The following is an 18,237-nucleotide window of genomic DNA, read 5'->3' on the forward strand; positions in this document are numbered from 1 at the left end:
GATCATAAATATAATTTAATTTAAAATTTTAATAATTTGAATTCGAAAATTTTGAATTTAAAACTAAGATAATTCAAATCTAAAATAAATCAAAATTTTTTGTACTTGAAACGATTCAACTCATCCAATTGCGTCTCTAATAATATTGAAATTTTACATTAGTTTGAAATTTTAGTTGGATGTTCAAAGAAGAACAACTTCCGCATTGGATGTGTAACCCCATGTATCAAATATAGTACTTTTTAAAGTTACAATTATTGGTCGATATTAGGAAAAGAAAAATTATTTGTCGGAAATCATGGATCGATTCAATTCCTAAAGTACAGCCGCCAGAAGCTTAAGTTCCTGGCAAAGGCATCATCAAACTGGATATCACACACGTGGCACATTTTCAAAGGATAATGGAAAGTTTTAGTGAAAATTGGCTCAAGCTAGTCCAAGAGAAAAAAAAATCTAGTTGGCTTAGTGCTATATAAGCCACGAAATTCTCAGTACACAATCCAAAATCAGTTTTTTTCTGAAACTTACCAATAATGGCAACACTTTTACAAATCTCCCTTACCTTCTCCTCCTTCAGTTCTTCAAATGAAGAGTTTTGTGAAAAACCCATTTCCCGTTACTCTCTAAAAGGACCCAAAATTGCTTCTTTGCAGCAAAAAAGGTTCAAGTCCGGAGCTTTTACGGGGCAAAGATGGAGTTTTGGGGAAGTGGGCAGGGGCAAAGATGGGATTTTTGTGAAAGAAGAAGGGTGGAAGAGGAAGAGACGAGTGGTTTTGGTGAAGTTTAATCAGGGTTTTGGGTTTAATGGTGGTGGCGGTAGTGGAGGTGGAGCTGGTGGTGGTGGAGGTGGGAACATTGATAGTAATACTGCTAGGCTCCTGGGAAATATTGCTTTGGCTATTGGGTTGATTTATCTTTCAATGACTGGACAGCTTGGCTGGGTTTTAGATGCTATTGTCTCCATTTGGGTATTAATCCCCCTCTCTTTCTATATGTATGCATGCGAAATTTAGCTTTCTATTGTTTTTACTTTTCATTTCATTATTGGGTTTTTTGTGGTATGCCCAATATCCCGGATGGTCTGGTTGAAGATTCTATTCGAAGATCAAATTGCCTGCATTTCTTTTACTTTTTATGTAATACTAGAGTTATCTTCTTTTGCAATGCATTTTTGCTCAATTGAAGATATCAGATTTTGTTCTTATTTGCTGATTTTCTAGTTGTGCTGAATGTAGCATTAGCTTGCATGTAATATAGCACCATTTGTTTTGTGAGACCGTCTTAAATATAGTTTTATACATATATATATATTGACATTAGTCATGTAGTTGCATCTGATAACTGGTATTTTCATCTCCAGCTTCTAGCGGTGCTCGTACCCATTGTAGGTTTGGGAGCCTTCCTCTGGTGGGCAGGCCGAGATATTGTTCAAAGCAGTGTGAGTCTTCTTTAATATTTGGTTCCTTGTTGAGTTTATATAACTCTAATTTCTTCAATTGTCTTTCTATGGGTTATAGAAACCCTCCACCATAGGAGTTCTTGCAAGATCAACTAATATTTAAAAGGCTTCTTTCCATACCTAAAAGCAATAGGACATGTTTGTCTAAAACTCTAAATCACTGGTTGAAATCTTCTAGTTGCATATCTTAGTCAATATCTTCAGTGGCTTTAGCAACATTTCAAGTCTTTGCAATCATTCTTTTGAAAATCTATAAATCGGTTTGTTATTGAGAGAATGGTCTGAACTCATTGGTCTGAAACGCCTATAATGGAGGTTTTCCATTAACCTATATCCATATACTTATTGGTTTAATTCCCAAAATTTGTGTAAGCGAATGCATCTAGCATCTATGAATTATGACAAACTTGGTAATAAATAATTCTAATAAAACCATATCAAACTGGATAATGTAAAAATAAAAAGAAGATGAAGGTATGTAGTTGACCCCCTTAGACCTCTCAAGAGCCTTGTGGCTGATGGCCCTTCGGAGCATTTAATGGAGGACCAAGAGCAAGTTTGAGTAATTTTCCCTAATAAATGAGGTCTAGTAACAAAGTTTTCAGAATGTGTTGCCTACTGCAGTACCCGCTCATGTACATGATATAATGATGTTTATGTTAGCCACTCCCTGTCTGTACTTGTAGTCATAAGTATCAAATATCTTCCTGTTATATTTTCAGAGATACAACCCTGTTTTACTTGGTGTTCTTTATAATATGAAGAAATATATGGAAATTCGTCTACTACTGACTGTCTTTAGTAATATCTGATTTATGTGCAGTGCCCAAACTGTGGAAATGATTTTCAGATTTTCAAGTAAGCACAATAAACATCTCTTAGGTAACTTATGGGACAATTATGAAATGGTTTTGTAATTCTTCTGACATTGATGGTAATGGTGATTTTTTACAGGTCTTTTCTAAATGATGAGTTACAGCTGTGCCCTTACTGCAGTCAGCCATTCTCTGGTAAATTGATTATGATTTAACAATTTCACTTGAAGCTAGAATTGACAATCTACAAATATTAACTTGACCCTCTAGTCCTTGCTCACATTATTATTGAATTGGATATGATGGTGAAATTATTTTTTATGTTTATTGATACATCTTCTCTTTCAGACTCATGAAGATGTCTCCATAGATTAGGCCGGATAATCTGGCTAAAATTGTAGCGAGCCTGACTAGCTAATGTCTATTGCATTTATTACTTTGAGTTGGATTGACATTCTTTTCATGTTTTTTTGACTTGTTGATTTCATTGCAGTGGTGGATGACAAGTTTGTTGAGGAACCTGTAAAGTTCTCCAACCAAACTTCAAGATCAAAACAAGCATTCAATGGTTTCAACCCTGGCTCCAAGAAAGGTTCCCTTTTTGACCCCTGTTGCCATTTTTGGGTTTCAGAATCTTTTCTATTTCTTAGAGAATTTAGTATTAACTGTCATTTATGGCGTTATTATAACTGGCTTCAGTATGTTTTGGTTCTTATAAGTTCAATTGAATACAGTCAGGCATCCATTTGCAGCTTCTTTATGTATTTTTGAGTTTGCCAAGTTTCTGTTACCTAAGATTATCAACATTGCAACTTGAATTGTTTTTCGATTGTACAAACCTGGCTCAAAGCAGTACATCATAGCTTTAAAACCATACAGTTAGAAGAAAAACAGAACATGAGATTTGCAATATGATCGTAGGACTTTACTTTTTAAAGTTGGAACTGCCATCTACTTCATTGAAAGTAAGTCTCACATTTAAAAACTTGATTCTATCTTGATCCTCAATTTGTATTGTTTGTGCATATTTTCCACAAACAACATGAGAAAAAAAGGGAAGAAAGAGAAGGTGCCCTAGATTTTGCATATTGAACATAAATCATTTATCAAAAGGATTCTTCATATAGAGAGTTATAAACATCCACGATATTTGGATATGATAAGACAAGATGTAAATTTAAGTTCCTGATATCTATCATGGTTTGTTCAGGAAAGGATTCTTCAGCTGCAGTTGTTGATATTGAGGCTGAAGTAAAAGATGCAGACTGAAGGCTATCATACATGGTAAAGAACTTAAATATTGCAGTAAAGAGGATTCATGAATCATCATGCTGTAGATGAAGACTAAGAATATGAATTGCAAATGTTCCATCGATTTTGGCAAAATGTGTGGCATGACTCTATATTTTCATTTTTTTTTGTTCCTCGTAAAAGGTGAATGAATATTTCACTTCATGTTACCGCACAGCTAGCTCTAGCATAACTCTGTAGATAATCTGTTGTCAGCTACTATCTTTCTTCTTCCATTCTCTTCATATTTATGGAACCTTAAGGAATGAAGTAATAAAACAAATTGACTTGTAAGGAAGGTCTAGTTTAAACCATGAATGCTTAAATCTGCTGGGAAAGTAGCAAATAAAACAAACCTAAGCATATGTTCATCTTTGAGTCCTTGATGATTGGATTTTTCTATGTTCATAATTTCTTCTGATGTCGATTTCTAATAATTTTGCATGTTTAGTTTCCTTGATTTTTCTTGTCCAAGATCCAAGACATGTATAATTTGGATTATGAAAATAGTAAAGATGATTTTGAATAGGTTGGATGCATTTGCAAAAATTTCTCATCGTAATTCAAATGGATAAGGTGCAACCCACCATAGCCAATGAGCCATGCAACACTGCTACGATTCATGGATGGAGTAAGCCCGGTATAACGGCAGCTATTTTCATATCACTGCACTTCAATCCAGAGGAGGTGGAACAGCTGATAAACCAATTGACTATACTACCAATGCGGCATAAAAATGTTGATCAGATGACTGAGAACTATTTTTTGAAGAAGACAGGTAATGAAAACGAAGAACACTGACATTGAAGGGGCTGCCAGAACTGCTGTAGCCCCTAGGAGACCCCTTACTGCTTGGTTTTGAATAAAATGAATGTTGATCAAATCATTCTGCAGCCAATCAAATGTAAATCTCAGCACTTCAGTTAGGAACCCTTCTGAATCCAAGGTTTAGAGGAAAATGTTTTTTGTTCCAAGTTGTATGGTTGGAAACCAGTTTGACAACCAGTTTGACAAATATATCTGGAAAATTTTCTCTAAGTTGCATTAAATTACAGTTAATGTCCTTGTCATAAACAAATTCAGATAAGAATTTTCAGATTGTATAACATTACCTTACGTCAAAAACATTTAGAAAGGAAAATGCTTCTTCGTATACAGATGAAGCTATATGGTTTTCTGACAAAAGTTGGCCTACATTTCGTCATCAACCCATGAAATTTCATCGGTGTCTGGTGCACTATCTATTCCTTTGCCCATGTTCTTCAGAATCTTACCATATATAACTTCATTTTTTTATCTTTTTCATTCCATAAGTTCCGAGTAATAATTATTTTGTTTTATTCTTTTTTTATCCTTTCATATTTGCACTTGGAAAAACCTTAACAGCTTAACCAGTATGACATGACTATCAAAGACACTAACAACAGAGGACGTGGAGAAATGTAATTGATGGGCCTGGAGAAGCTTGGATATTTCCATGCTTCATTGAGCAAAGCAAGAGCAGATCAAAGTCATCTGCTATTCCTGTTGGTTGGCTTGAACTTGTTTGCCGAAAAAATGTCACAGATGGCAATGTCTTTACCACAAATCCATGGGTGTACTCACCTCAGAACTCAAGTGGAGAAAAATTATTCTGCCACTTTCAAGATTCCAAACATTGCAATTCGAAGTATAATTAGAGTTTTTATCCAATTCCATGAAGAAAACTTACAATTCACAAGAACAATATCATTAAATTGGCTGACAGAAAAGCCCTTGGAGACCACAAATTGCTTGGTTGCTAAGAATATGATTCATGATAATTGCAGTTTTCTTTAGAATTTTCAACTGTTAAAAGGGTATTAAGCATGAAATTTTCAGGCATCTATGGATGCAGCATAGGATGAAAACAACCACAACAGAAACTATCATTATTATTATTATTCGTTTGGTGAAATGACCACAAAAGAAATTAACAGAAGTGATAACAGTCACCACCATTATTTTTAATAGTCAAGAACATAACATAAACTGGGCAAACTACATCATCTAATATGGATAGGAAAGGCATTCTCATCCTGCATACTTAGCTGACTACCTCTTATGTACTCACACCCTGTAGAGCTTACTTGGATGCCTGTCCAACCCTCTGCATAAAAGAAAAAATCACCCCAACAAGTTTAAGCGGTTTTTCAAGTTTCAGAACCATGTATATTGTCCCATAAATCAAATTGCATAACGAAGCCATAGACGAGGTAAATGGCACAGACTAAATTCATCCCAAAGCTACTTGCATAGTATACAAATGATACTACAATTAGACCAACACCGGTAAAAATCCTAAAATGTTTGATATATATGCACTGAAATTGCCATAAAAAATAAACAATGGCATTAGCATTTTCCTACCTTAATCTAAAACAACATAAAAAGTTACACTCTTCATTACAATAGCATTGTTTCTTTCTAAAGAGTCTATTTGTACAATCACACTATAGTCAAGGTTCAAACACATAGAAAGTGAGCAGATGTGTATACTTAAGGGGTTTTTTTTTTTAATTAAAGGCAAAACATGCATTGGATAACCAACAAAATGAATAGTCAATTAGTAAAAAAGGTTTCCAAAAAATGATTACCTCTTCTTCTTTCTCTTCCTTCTTGCCTCTAGTGAAATACTTATAACCGCCGTAAAAGAGTAAACCCCAGCCTGTTAAAGAAACAATCACAAACTGCAACAAACAGAAAAGATTAATCAATAAAAAAAGGTGAAATTTTAAGCAATTCAAAGAAATGGGTTTTCAAAAATAAGCAACTAAACAATTAAAAAGATATATATATATATATATATATATATATATATATAAACTTACATGGTCTTCTTTCCATTTAGATGGGTTCATGGGGTCTTCCCACAAATTCACCTTTGTAGGTCCATGATGATCTGCAACACAACCCAAACACCAAAAAAATAATTTATTTTTTATTGAAATCAGCTCAAAAAGAAGAAAAACATAATTTTTGCTATCATGGTTATAAAATGGTGATAGAAATGTGAGAGGGTAGTACCACCGCCACCGCCGGCGAATTCGCGGCAGTGAATGAGGGTGGCAGCTTGAGGAGTCGAATTAGCTGACTTTTCTGGGACAGCCAAGCCAGATTGGTGGCCTGGCGAGCCCTGGTGGTCCAAGCTGACATAGTTTTCGTGCAAGCTGCTCTCTCTGTTTCTTGGAGTGCTTTTGGGAGTGTTTGTGGGAGCGTATAGAAACTACAGGAGAACTGACAAATGAGACTCAACTTTAAGCCATTCTGTTTCATGAATTGACCCGAACCATTGGAGTCGGTTTGGGACATGTATCTTTAAATTTGGACCCGGTCTATGAAAGTGTTTTATTTTTAAATAATAATTTATTTAATTTTATTTTTAAAATATATATTTTAAAATCTTTAAATATTAATATGATTTTTTTAAATATTTTAATATTAAATATAAATTAAACTAAAATAGATGAGTTTTATTGATCAGATGAGACCGAATTTTTAAATCAATAAAAATATCAGCCAAACTTGATTTTGTTCGATCCGAACTTATCAATATGTTAAAGTGCAATGGGAAAGACTGTCCTGATTTCCTAGTAATTGGTAAAACATTGGATTACATGTCCTTCATTTGTGTCAAATTTTGTTATGCCACATTTTGATCGAATTGGTAAATACTTTTTACAACAGGATAGGATACAAGGAAATTATGGAAAGATTTTAAACAGTTTGGAAATTCATTTCTCCTAAATGAATAAAAGGAAATTATGGTAAGTAACCAAATAGAAAAATTGGTATGAATTTCATTTCATGATATACTTTCCTACAATAACTCAGAAATGACACAGGCAATTTGGCCTATATAATTGGAAATGCCCATGCAGGCGGCTACAGTACTCACAACACTAACAACCTGAAAATCAGAAACTAAGCACGAGTACTGTTTTCCATTAAAAGCAAGCCAATGGAGAAGACTACTCTGATTTTTGTTGGTATCGTAGCCTGCCTCATCTCCATTGCTTCAGCAACACCAGGAATTGCCACCTTTTACACAAACTATGTTCGTGAGTATTATTTAATTTCTCCTACTCAATTGAATCAAAATTTTAATTTATTTCTTTCCTTCATAATATATAACGTTTTAATCCCATTATTACATATATATGAAAACGTTAATCATGCTATTATCGTTGTTTGTAGCTTCTGCATGCTATGGAAACCAGGATAACGGAAACATGATTGCGGCAGCTGGTGATACTCTGTGGAATAATGGGGCAGTGTGTGGAAAATTTTTCACCGTCAAATGCACAGGAGCCCGAAATGCCGTGCCACATCCATGCACAGGCAAGAGTGTAACCGTGAAGATCGTGGATCACTGTCCTGGATGCCCTTCAACCATTGACCTCTCTCGGGAAGCCTTCACACAGATTGCCAACCCCGTCGCCGGTATCATTAACATTGACTACAAGCAGTAAGCAACTAAGCGTAGCACATTTCCTTGAAGTTTTTTTTTTGTTTTAATGCAATATATAATATATGATTTTGTTTTGTGGTTTTGCAGGAATTGAAAATTTTTTGCATACAGAGACTGAAGTTTAGTCATAAATGTTTATTGTAATAAAATAATGTCTGTTTTGTAATAAATTTCATAGCAGTAATAGTGAGGTGAAGAAATTAAGCTTGAAGTACCTCTTGATGCTATCTATATCCCCATCATTTGAGAAAATTAAATTATATTTATCAATAAGTTGTTAGGAAATTAAAATGAACAATTAAATAACACATCATGAATGATTATATTTATTAATTTATGCATTGTAAGGTTAATTTTTCAACATATTATTTTACATTAAAATTTAAATTTTAAATATTAATTGATTCGTTCATATATTTTTAATCCAAATTATTGTAAACAAAATTTGCACAAAAAAGTGAGTAATAATTTTAATTTTTATGATAAATAGTAAAAAAAAATCAGTACATGTTTATAATAAGTAGTGAAATAAACTTTGAAACATTGTAATCAATCCAAAAAAACACCACTAATCAATCAAATGCAAATACGAGTCATGATCTGTATATACTACAATTACGGGTAAAAAAAAACAAATACATAATTACAATTAAAAACATTGAATTTGTCCAATTTCACTAACAGTCACATGATCTATTAGTAGAATGCTAGATACTTAATTTCAGTAATTAGAATTCAGATCTTTGATAGCTTCAAGTAAAATAAATTGTCGCATTTTAAATCCTACTGGCAAAGGAAAGACCTTCCATTCTAAGTTGTTACTAAAAGTAGTTGTATTATGGTATACTATGTAATAGCAGAACTCCTACAGATACAAAACAGAAGTTAGACTGATCTCCATGGGAAGAATACAATAAGCCAATCTAAATAAGTGCAAGTGCGAGCAATTTCAACCCGATTCCAAAAAACCTTTGATAAATATGGAAATCTGTTCTAAAGCAATAATTTATAAGGGTAATTACTCGATGTTCCTGGCTAATACTCCAAATAGATTGAAAAAAAAAAAAAAAACACCAGAAAGGCCAATAAGATAAGAAACAGCAATGTTGAATGAGAGCAGCAGTGAAAAGGTATATGAAGATTCCAGCTAAAAGCTTTGCTTCTTTTATAAGAAAAATGAAGAATGTAGCAAATTAAAAATAATTGAGGCAAGGTATCTAATGTAAGATGCATGGAAAAAGAAAAGCATTGTAACTAGAAAACCAAAAGGATCGATGAGGTTGAAACTGTTAGTACTTAGTTGTTAACCACCATGCTTCTTCTTAACACAAGGGAAAGACAGCCTTTATATTACATTACCAGCAGGCAAAGTACTTGTAACATATATGAGTAGAAGTGTTGATATCCAACAATCTAACAGAAATAGGTTCTGCTTTTAAGTCTTACGCAGAACAGAGATCAAAGGGCATGATGAATCAAGCATTTACATCAACACCATCCAACATCAAAAAAATAAGTTAAGATTATTTTACGATCAAAATTGAGCATCACATCCTTGTACATTATCTCCGCTGAGAAATTTGTTTCAAAGTAGCATAACTTTATTTTCAGTTTGAAAAATGCAGTCCTAGAGTTCTTAGATGTAAAACGCCTGCACTCTACTTCTAGCATCTCTATCATTCCAGCTTAAGGCATGTTTTGAAATGGTTGAAGCTTGAAAGTGAAACTTCAAGCAGAGAACTTGTGTTATTCCATTGAGGAAAGGATCATCGCCAACACCCAAAATTAGTGGAAATCTCCATTGATTCCATTTATAACACGATTATTTTCATATCCTTTAATTCTTGTCAACTTTTTTTCATAATCACAAGTTCATAATTGGAATTGGGTTCATGTTTCCAGTGCCAAGAAAGAAGCATCACTCGTTTGCACTTTGCTATCATAAGCCAGAAAGGAAGGCTAACTCAGACATTGATATGTCATTATCTATATTCAGGAAATGCGATTGGAGTTGAGGAAGAAAGAGGAATCTGGGAAAGTTGCTATAATTATACCCTTTCTGATCAAATCTTGAAATTTAAGCTATAATGCCAATTATCTGATTATAAAGCTTGCCAGGAAAACACTGCTTTTTTCTGCCCTCACTTGAACAAAGGCATTAGTACATTCAAAAAATTATCATCCTTAACAGATTTCACCCTATCATTCTATCCACATCTGACCCCAGGAACTTTTAAGTCATCCTAGAAATGGCTATGGACGAATTCCTTCATAGATGAAACTTGAGTCATATCCTCTGGTTTATCAGAAGCCTGGACAGTGTTTTGAGGCTTCATCTCGACAGCCTGCTTTCGGATCACTGCTTGCTCACGCAGAACACCAACTTCTTTCTCCGGTCTGCTTACAGTCGCTCGCAATGTCTTCAAATCTTCTTCCAGTTCCTTGGACTTGTTCTTATTCTTTAACTTCTCGTCATCACTTAATGACTCTGAGACAATTTTATAAGTTGGATATGCACCTGCAAACATAGTAAAATGCTAAAATACCCATCATACAAGATTAAGAGCAAAACTGCATCATCCTGATCATACAGTATGAATTTTCACAGATCATCATAACTGCTAGTAAGAAAGCATGAAATGAAGTGAAATGCATTATCTGGCTATCTATGGAAAACAAAAGAGATTGGCCAACGAGGTGTTGGCTCAATTGATTGAGCTGGCTCTCCCCACTAATAATTGCCTAGGTTCAAGTCTTGCCAGTTGCCCCTCATTGGTTCTAGTCTCGAATGTAGCCAATGAAGCTGGTCTGGGTTTCGAGCAACCTATATATCAGCCCCTGGTGTACCAAAAAAAAAAAAGAAGAGAGATTTTAAAGCCTATATCCCTTTTCTTTCTTTACGGATACCTTCTCCGGACTCCACTTTATAAAAAATATGTTCGTGAGTATTATTTAATTTCTCCTACTTAATTGAATCAAAATTTTTATTTATTTCTTTCCTTCATAATATGTAACATTTTAATCCCACGTCGGAATATTATGAAAATTCATTACGACATATATATGAAAACGTTAATCATGCTATTATCGTTGTTTGTAGCTTCTGCGTGGTATGGAAACTAGGATAGTGGTAACATGATTGCGGCAGCTGGTGATACTCTGTGGAATAATGGGGCAGTGTGTGGAAAATTTTTCACCGTCAAATGCACAGGAGCCCGAAATGCCGTGCCACATCCATGCACAGGCAAGAGTGTAACCGTGAAGATCGTGGATCACTGTCCTGGATGCCCTTCAACCATTGACCTCTCTCGGGAAGCCTTCACACAGATTGCCAACCCCGTCGCCGGTATCATTAACATTGACTACAAGCAGTAAGCAACTAAGCGTAGCACATTTCCTTGAAGTTTTTTTTTTGTTTTAATGCAATATATAATATATGATTTTGTTTTGTGGTTTTGCAGGAATTGAAAATTTTTTGCATACAGAGACTGAAGTTTAGTCATAAATGTTTATTGTAATAAAATAATGTCTGTTTTGTAATAAATTTCATAGCAGTAATAGTGAGGTGAAGAAATTAAGCTTGAAGTACCTCTTGATGTTATATATATCCCCATCATTTGAGAAAATTAAATTATATTTATCAATAAGTTGCTAGAAAATTAAAATGAACAATTAAATAACACATCATGAATGATTATATTTATTAATTTGTGCATTGTAAGGTTAATTTTTCAACATATTATTTTACATTAAATTTAAAAATTTAATTTTAATTGACTCATTCATATATTTTCAACCTAAATTATTTTAAACTAAATTTGCATAAAAAAGTGAGTAATAATTTTAATTTTTATGATAAATAGTATAATAAAATCAATACATGTTTATGATAAATAGTGAAATAAACTTTTGGAACATTGTAATCAATCCAAGAAAACACTATTAAACAACCAAATGCAAATACAAATCATGAACTGTATATACAACAATTGCAGGTAAAAAAATAAACACATAATTACAATGAAAAATATTGAATTTGTTCGATTTTGCTAACAGTCACGTGATCTGATAGTAAAATGCTGGATACTTGATTTCACTTAATAGAATTCAAATCTTTGATTACTTCAAGTAAAAAAAATTGTCCCATTTTAAATCCTATTGGCAAAGGAAAGACCTTCCATTTTAAGTTGTTACTAAAAGTAGTTGTATTATGGTATACTATGTAATAGCAGAACTCCTACAGATACAAAAAAGAAGTTAGACTGATCTCCATGGGAAGTTATAGACTGATCCCCATGGGAAGAATACAATAAACCAATCAAAATAAGTGCAAGTATGAGCAATTTCGACCCAGATTCCAAAAAAAAAAAAACTTTGATAAATATAGAAATCTGTTCTCAAGCAATAATTTATAAGGGTGATTACCTGATGTTCCTGGCTAATACTCCAAATGGATTGAAAAAAAAAAAAAAAAAACCAGAAAAGCCAATAAGATAAGAAACAGCAATGTTGAATGAGAGCAGAAGTGAAAAGGTATATGAAGATTCCAGCTAAAAGCTTTGCTTCTTTTGTAAGAAAAGTGACGAATGTAGCAAATTAAAAATCATTGAGGCAAGGTATCTAATGCAAGATGCATGGAAAAAGAAAAGCATTGCAACTAGAAAACCGAAAGGATCGAAGAGGTTGAAACTGTTAGTTGTTAACCATCATGCTTCTTCTTAGCATAAGGGAAGGACAGGCTTTATATTCCATTACCAGCAGGCAAAGTACTCGTAACGTATATGAAAAGAAGTATTAATATCCAACAATCTAACAGAAGTAGATTCTGCCTTTTAAGTTTTATACAGAACAGAGACCAAAGGGACTGATGAATCAGGCATTTACATAAACAACATCTAACATCAAAATAATAAGATGGTTTTACAATCAAATTTGAGCATCACAGTAGTACATTGTCTCAGCCAAGAAATTTGTTTCAAAGTAGCATAACTTTATTTTCAGTTTGGAAAATGCAGTCCTGGAGTTCTTAGATGTAAAATGACTGCACTCTACTTCTAGGATCTCTATCAATCCAACTTAAGGCATGCTTTGAAATGGTTGAAACTTGAAAGTGAAACTTTCAAGGAGAGAACTTATGTTATTCCATTGAGGAAAATCCTCCCCAACACTCAAAACTAGCGGAAATCTCCATTGATTCCATTTATAACACAATTATTTTCATATCCTTAATTTCTTATTAATTTTTTTTCATAATCACAAGTTCATAGTTGGAATTGTGTTCTATGTTTCCAGTGCCAAGAAAGAAGCATCACTCATTTTCACTTTGCTATCATAATCCAGAAAAGAAGTGTTAACTCAGACATTTATTTGTCATTATCAATATTCACGAAATGAGATTGGAGTTGAGGAAGAAAAAGGAATCTGGTAAAGTTGCTATAAGTATATCCTTTCTGATCAAATCTTGAAATTTAAGCTATAAAGCCAGTTATCTGATTATAAAGCTTGCTAGGAAAACACTGGTTTTTTCAGCCTCCACTAGAACAAAGGCATTAGTATATTCAAAATATTATCATCCTTAACAGATTTCACCCTAGGATTCTATCCACATCAGACCCCAGGAACTTTTAAGTCATCCTAGAAATTGCTACGGATGAATTCCTTCATCCATAAAACAGGAGTCATATCCTCTGGTTTATCAGAAGCCCGGACAGTGTTTTGAGGCTTCATCTCGACAGCATGCTTTCGGATCGCTGCTTGCTCACGTAGAACACCAACTTCTTTCTCCAGTCTGCTTACCGTCGCTCGCAATGTCTTCAAATCTGCTTGCTCACGTAGAACACCAACTTCTTTCTCCAGTCTGCTTACAGTCGCTCGCAATGTCTTCAAATCTTCTTCCAGTTCCTTGGACTTGTTCTTATTCTTTAACTTCTCGTCATCACTTAATGACTCTGAGACAATTTTATAAGTTGGATATGCACCTGCAAACATAGTAAAATGCCAAAATACCCATCCTACAAGATTAGGAGCAAAACTGCATCATCCTGATCGTACAGTTTGAATTTTCACAGATCATCATAACTGCTAGTAAGAAAGCATGAAATAAAGTGAAGTGCATAATCTGGTTATCTATGGAAAACAAAAGAGTTTGGCCAACGTGGTGTTGGCAAAATTGGTTGAGCTCGCTCTCCCTACTAATAATTGCCTAGGTTCAAGTCTTGCCAGTCGCCCCTCATTGGTTCTAATCTCGAATGCAGCCAATGAAGCTGGTCTGGGGTTCGAGCAACCTATATATCAGCCCCTGGATTTTGATGTACAAAAAAAAAAAAAGAAAAAGAAAGAAGAGAGATTGTAAAGCCTATATCCCTTTTCTTTCTTTACCTATATACCTTCTCCGGACTCCACTTTATAACAAAAATCATCAACCGAGAATCCTTTTTGATACCCCTAAAATGTTATTTTCATATCAAATTAGAAAGAGAATCGATAGAAAATGAGAGTAATTGCAATTTGAAGCTAAAAACTCAAAGATAGAAGATAAAAGTGGAAAAACAAAACCATGCACCATGGCTAAGCTTTAAACTATAAATATCAACATCAGAATCAAGACCAATGTGTTAAAATATGACTGATCAACAATCCATTAGCTGCAAACATTAGCATTAAAAAAACCCAATAATATATAAAAGTAAAAATGTATTCATTACCAGGGACGATTTTAAGGCCTTCAATGGTAGCTTTCTTGAAAACATCGGTTGTTACCCTGGAGATTTTTGATCGGTTTTCAGGATCCGACAAGTGTTGGTTCACCTTTTCCACTGCGTCAACTGTTACTACCTTGTTGACCTTGCTGATCGCCGCTGAACCATGATCGTAAGAGCTCTGCCAAAGGCCCTTGACTGAGTCGGTTGACCAAGAAATTAAGTCCCATATTCCCATTCTCGCTGTTTTCCTTTCCTTTCTCTTTGTGCAGTAATAAAGTGAGGAAGCGCAAAGCAAGCAAAAGCAAGAAACAGGAAAGTGATCTTTGATTATTATATTCTTGTTTTTAAGTTCTAAACATAAAATATATTTTTATTTTTATTAAAATTTTAAATTATTATTTTATATATTTTATATCATATGATCATACTATATTATATTTAAAGTTAAAAAAACGAATATTTAAATTTTGATTGTATTAAAAATTTATTTTTTATGTATTATTAGTATATAAATTATATATATTATCTCAAATGATATTATTTTATTTAAAAAATAAATCAAATAATATTATTTTATTAATAAAAATTTTTTTAAAATATTTATATATATATTTTAAAAATTAATATTTATTAAAAAAATAATATTATTAATTTATTGATAATATATAAATTTTATGTACTAATAATATATTAAATATATTAATTTTAATTATTATTGCCCGTACAGATTACGATAAATCCTTACAAACACTCAATCTTGACCCCACCTTTTTTTTAGAAGGCCCATTGTTTTTCAATCATTAATTCTTTGCTTTAGACTTGAAAACCATGATCGGATTTGTGATTAAAAATTTATTGCTACGTTTGGATAAAAGAAAAAGGGAAATAAATTAAAAGAAAGAAATATTATTTTAAAAATATATATTTATCTTTTATTTTGATAATTAAAATTAATAAAAAATAACAATCACTATTTAATTAAAAAGTGAAAATAAAAAGATTCATTATAGTTTTTTTAATTATAACTAGTTTATAAAATAACATATAACATCAAAATAATTTCTTTATGTTGAAATATATTTTTTCTATTGAATTCTTTAAAAAATTATTTATTTATTAGCTCTTAACATTAAATTATTTTCCTTTATTGAAAAACATATCAGAAATCTTAAATTCATTGCGAGACCATAATAAAAAAAGTGATTAATAGATTACACATTACAAAACTTCATTTCTTGGCACAATGTAGGAAAGGAAAAAAAAAAAAAAAACAATATATAGGAAAGACGGACGGTGAACGGACGAAAAAAAAAAAGTGGTGATTGGACAAATGAAAATGAAATGATTAGGGGTATATTTAGATGTTCTATAACATGATTTTGAAAAATTAAAAATAATAATAAGAATAAGATTAATTATTATAATAATAAATTTTAAATTATTAGTAAAATATGTTTTTAGATGAAGCAAAAGTAATATTGAGATAAATTATAATAAAATAAAAAATAATTATTAAAGAAATTAGATTAAAATATGTGTATAATTAAAATTTTAAAATTATTTAACATTTATTAAATTTATTTATTATATAAAGTTGTTTATAAATAATAAAATTTATTTATGGCATTGTAGATTTTTTATTTTAGTTTATAATATTTTATTTTTCTTTAAAGTTGTTAAAATTGATAATAAGTCAGAACAAATAATAAGATTTTTTTAGCTAAAATTATTTTACGAAACAATTATTCATAAAATAATTTTTTTTCAGAATAATTGTTTATGAAATAACTATTCAATAAACAACTTCTTCATAAAATAATTGTTGCCGAAATAACTTCCTTAAAAAATAAAATCAACACATTTATTGAAAACTCTTGAAATATAAATTATTTCATTAAGAGTTATTACACAAAAAGACATTTTATCGAATGTCATTTCACTGAATGAACGATTTTTAGATTAATTTCATTATTGAAATATTTTGAATAGTTTAATTTAGTGGATTGAATATGAAGATAATTAAAATATTCTCTCTTAACATTTTCTTAAAATAAAAATATTTTTTCTTTTTTATAGGGAACTTCTATGTTAATAAATAATTTTTTTTTACGTTTTCCAATAAACAATAATGTGGTAACCCTAATTCTTAAAGTTTGTTGTTAAAATTATTCTTTATTATAAAATGACTATCCATCAAAATTATTATTAAAACTAAAATTATTCATCAATTTTTTTTATACACATAAAAGTTTTGATTGCATACATAAAAAAATATCACAAACGTTTTTTTATTCAATTGATTTGCCGAGGTCAGTGCCTTCTTACGACTTTCATAGCTCAACTATTTGCTCGGAATGGGCAAGCAGAGATTAGTCACAATGTAAAATAAATAAATAAATAAATAAATAAATGAAGATAAAACAAAAGGTAAAAAATTAAAAATGAATATTTACTTGTTCAAAAGATCAAAAAAATTTTAAGAGAAATTAGACTTTCACTTTGAATTGAAAAAGTTTTCAATATAATTTTTATATTTATAAGATTTAAAGAATCAATTTTTTTAATAATAAATATTTATTTTTCTTATTCAAAATTTTTTTTAATAAAATCTCAAAGTTTTCAATTTTTATTCTTTCTATTTCATCAAATTTTATTCTTATGATATTTTAATACTCTTGATATCTTATATAAGATTCTACTACATTGCAATTAATTCATTTATTCATTTGAGTATGAAAAAATACTATTGAAGGGTATGATTAAATCTCTAAAAGAATTTTGGCTCAATTCTAACACATAATAGAGTGAAAAACATGACCCTACTAATTTTAACATTTTTTATTTTTAAGAATACGAAAGACTTGCTTTGGTAGATGTCATCTTCCAATCAATAAGTTCTTGTTTGCCTTATTCTTGCCTGTCCAAGTTGTATAAACCTATATTCTCACTTTTAAAGCATTGTCAAATGCTTCACATCTTGACGTAAAAGTTATATCATAGAATATTTCACTTCATGTTACCGCACAGCTAGCTCTAGCATAACTCTGTATATAATCTGTTGTCAGCTACTATCTTTTTCTTCTCCCATTCTCTTCATATTTATGGAACCTTCAGGAATGAAGTAATAAAACAAACTGACTTGTAAGGAAGGTCTAGTTTAAACCATGAAGGCTTAAATATGCTGGGAAAGTAGCAAATAAAACAATCTTAAGCAAATTTTCATCTTTGAGTCCTTGATGATTGGATTTTTCTGCGTTCATAATTTCTTCCGATGTCGATTTCTAATAATTTTGCATGTTTAGTTTCCTTGATTTTTCTTGTCCAAGGTCCAAGACATGTATAATTTGAATTATGAAAATAGTAAAGATGACTTTGAATAGGTTGGATGCATTTGCAAAAAAATTCTCATCGTAATTCAAATGGATAAGGTGCAACCCACCATAGCGAATGAGCCATGCAACACTGCTACGATCCATGAATGGA

The 18,237-nt window shown here is 31.7% G+C and overlaps 5 protein-coding genes across 7 annotated transcripts; 3 read left to right on the plus strand and 2 right to left on the minus strand.

Moving 5' to 3' along the window:
• Nucleotides 1-405: 405 nt before the first annotated feature.
• LOC111275786 (uncharacterized) lies at nt 406-4,256 on the plus strand. 3 transcript variants are annotated; one of them, XM_089754637.1, is made up of 7 exons: nt 462-968; nt 1,361-1,438; nt 2,283-2,317; nt 2,414-2,469; nt 2,768-2,866; nt 3,485-3,558; nt 4,141-4,256. In XM_089754637.1, exons 1-6 carry the CDS (start codon nt 534-536, stop codon nt 3,541-3,543), a joined length of 762 nt encoding a protein of 253 aa, XP_089610763.1. In that variant the 5' UTR covers nt 462-533; the 3' UTR covers nt 3,544-3,558; nt 4,141-4,256. The 3 variants fall into 3 exon arrangements, with proteins under 3 accessions (XP_089610762.1, XP_089610763.1, XP_022717032.1); XM_022861297.2 differs by having other exon boundaries at nt 4,094-4,232; XM_089754636.1 differs by lacking the exon at nt 4,141-4,256 and having other exon boundaries at nt 406-968; nt 3,485-3,734.
• A 1,191-nt stretch (nt 4,257-5,447) lies between these two features.
• Nucleotides 5,448-6,875, minus strand: LOC111276174 (uncharacterized). The gene is made up of 5 exons (XM_089754383.1): nt 6,867-6,875; nt 6,610-6,808; nt 6,414-6,484; nt 6,180-6,272; nt 5,448-5,692 (listed from the first exon to the last, which is right to left on the minus strand). Exons 1-5 carry the CDS (start codon nt 6,873-6,875, stop codon nt 5,669-5,671), a joined length of 396 nt encoding a protein of 131 aa, XP_089610509.1. The 3' UTR covers nt 5,448-5,668.
• Nucleotides 6,876-7,459: 584 nt separating this feature from the next.
• On the plus strand, nt 7,460-8,232 carry LOC111276498 (putative EG45-like domain containing protein 1). The gene is made up of 2 exons (XM_022862241.2): nt 7,460-7,643; nt 7,780-8,232. Exons 1-2 carry the CDS (start codon nt 7,544-7,546, stop codon nt 8,052-8,054), a joined length of 375 nt encoding a protein of 124 aa, XP_022717976.2. The 5' UTR covers nt 7,460-7,543; the 3' UTR covers nt 8,055-8,232.
• A 2,932-nt stretch (nt 8,233-11,164) lies between these two features.
• LOC149511699 (putative EG45-like domain containing protein 1) lies at nt 11,165-11,581 on the plus strand. The gene has a single exon (XM_089754651.1). It carries the CDS (start codon nt 11,189-11,191, stop codon nt 11,426-11,428), a length of 240 nt encoding a protein of 79 aa, XP_089610777.1. The 5' UTR covers nt 11,165-11,188; the 3' UTR covers nt 11,429-11,581.
• A 1,933-nt stretch (nt 11,582-13,514) lies between these two features.
• Nucleotides 13,515-15,052, minus strand: LOC149511700 (uncharacterized). Its single transcript, XM_089754764.1, has 2 exons — nt 14,758-15,052; nt 13,515-14,031 (listed from the first exon to the last, which is right to left on the minus strand). The coding sequence occupies exons 1-2, from the start codon at nt 14,987-14,989 to the stop codon at nt 13,688-13,690; spliced, it is 576 nt and encodes a 191-aa protein (XP_089610890.1). The 5' UTR covers nt 14,990-15,052; the 3' UTR covers nt 13,515-13,687.
• Between the last annotated feature and the right edge of the window lie 3,185 nt (nt 15,053-18,237).

This window comes from Durio zibethinus, chromosome 25, assembly GCF_047325235.1.
Source record: "Durio zibethinus cultivar Kanyao isolate XHJ-2024 chromosome 25, ASM4732523v1, whole genome shotgun sequence".
NCBI classification, from domain to species: domain Eukaryota; kingdom Viridiplantae; phylum Streptophyta; class Magnoliopsida; order Malvales; family Malvaceae; genus Durio; species Durio zibethinus.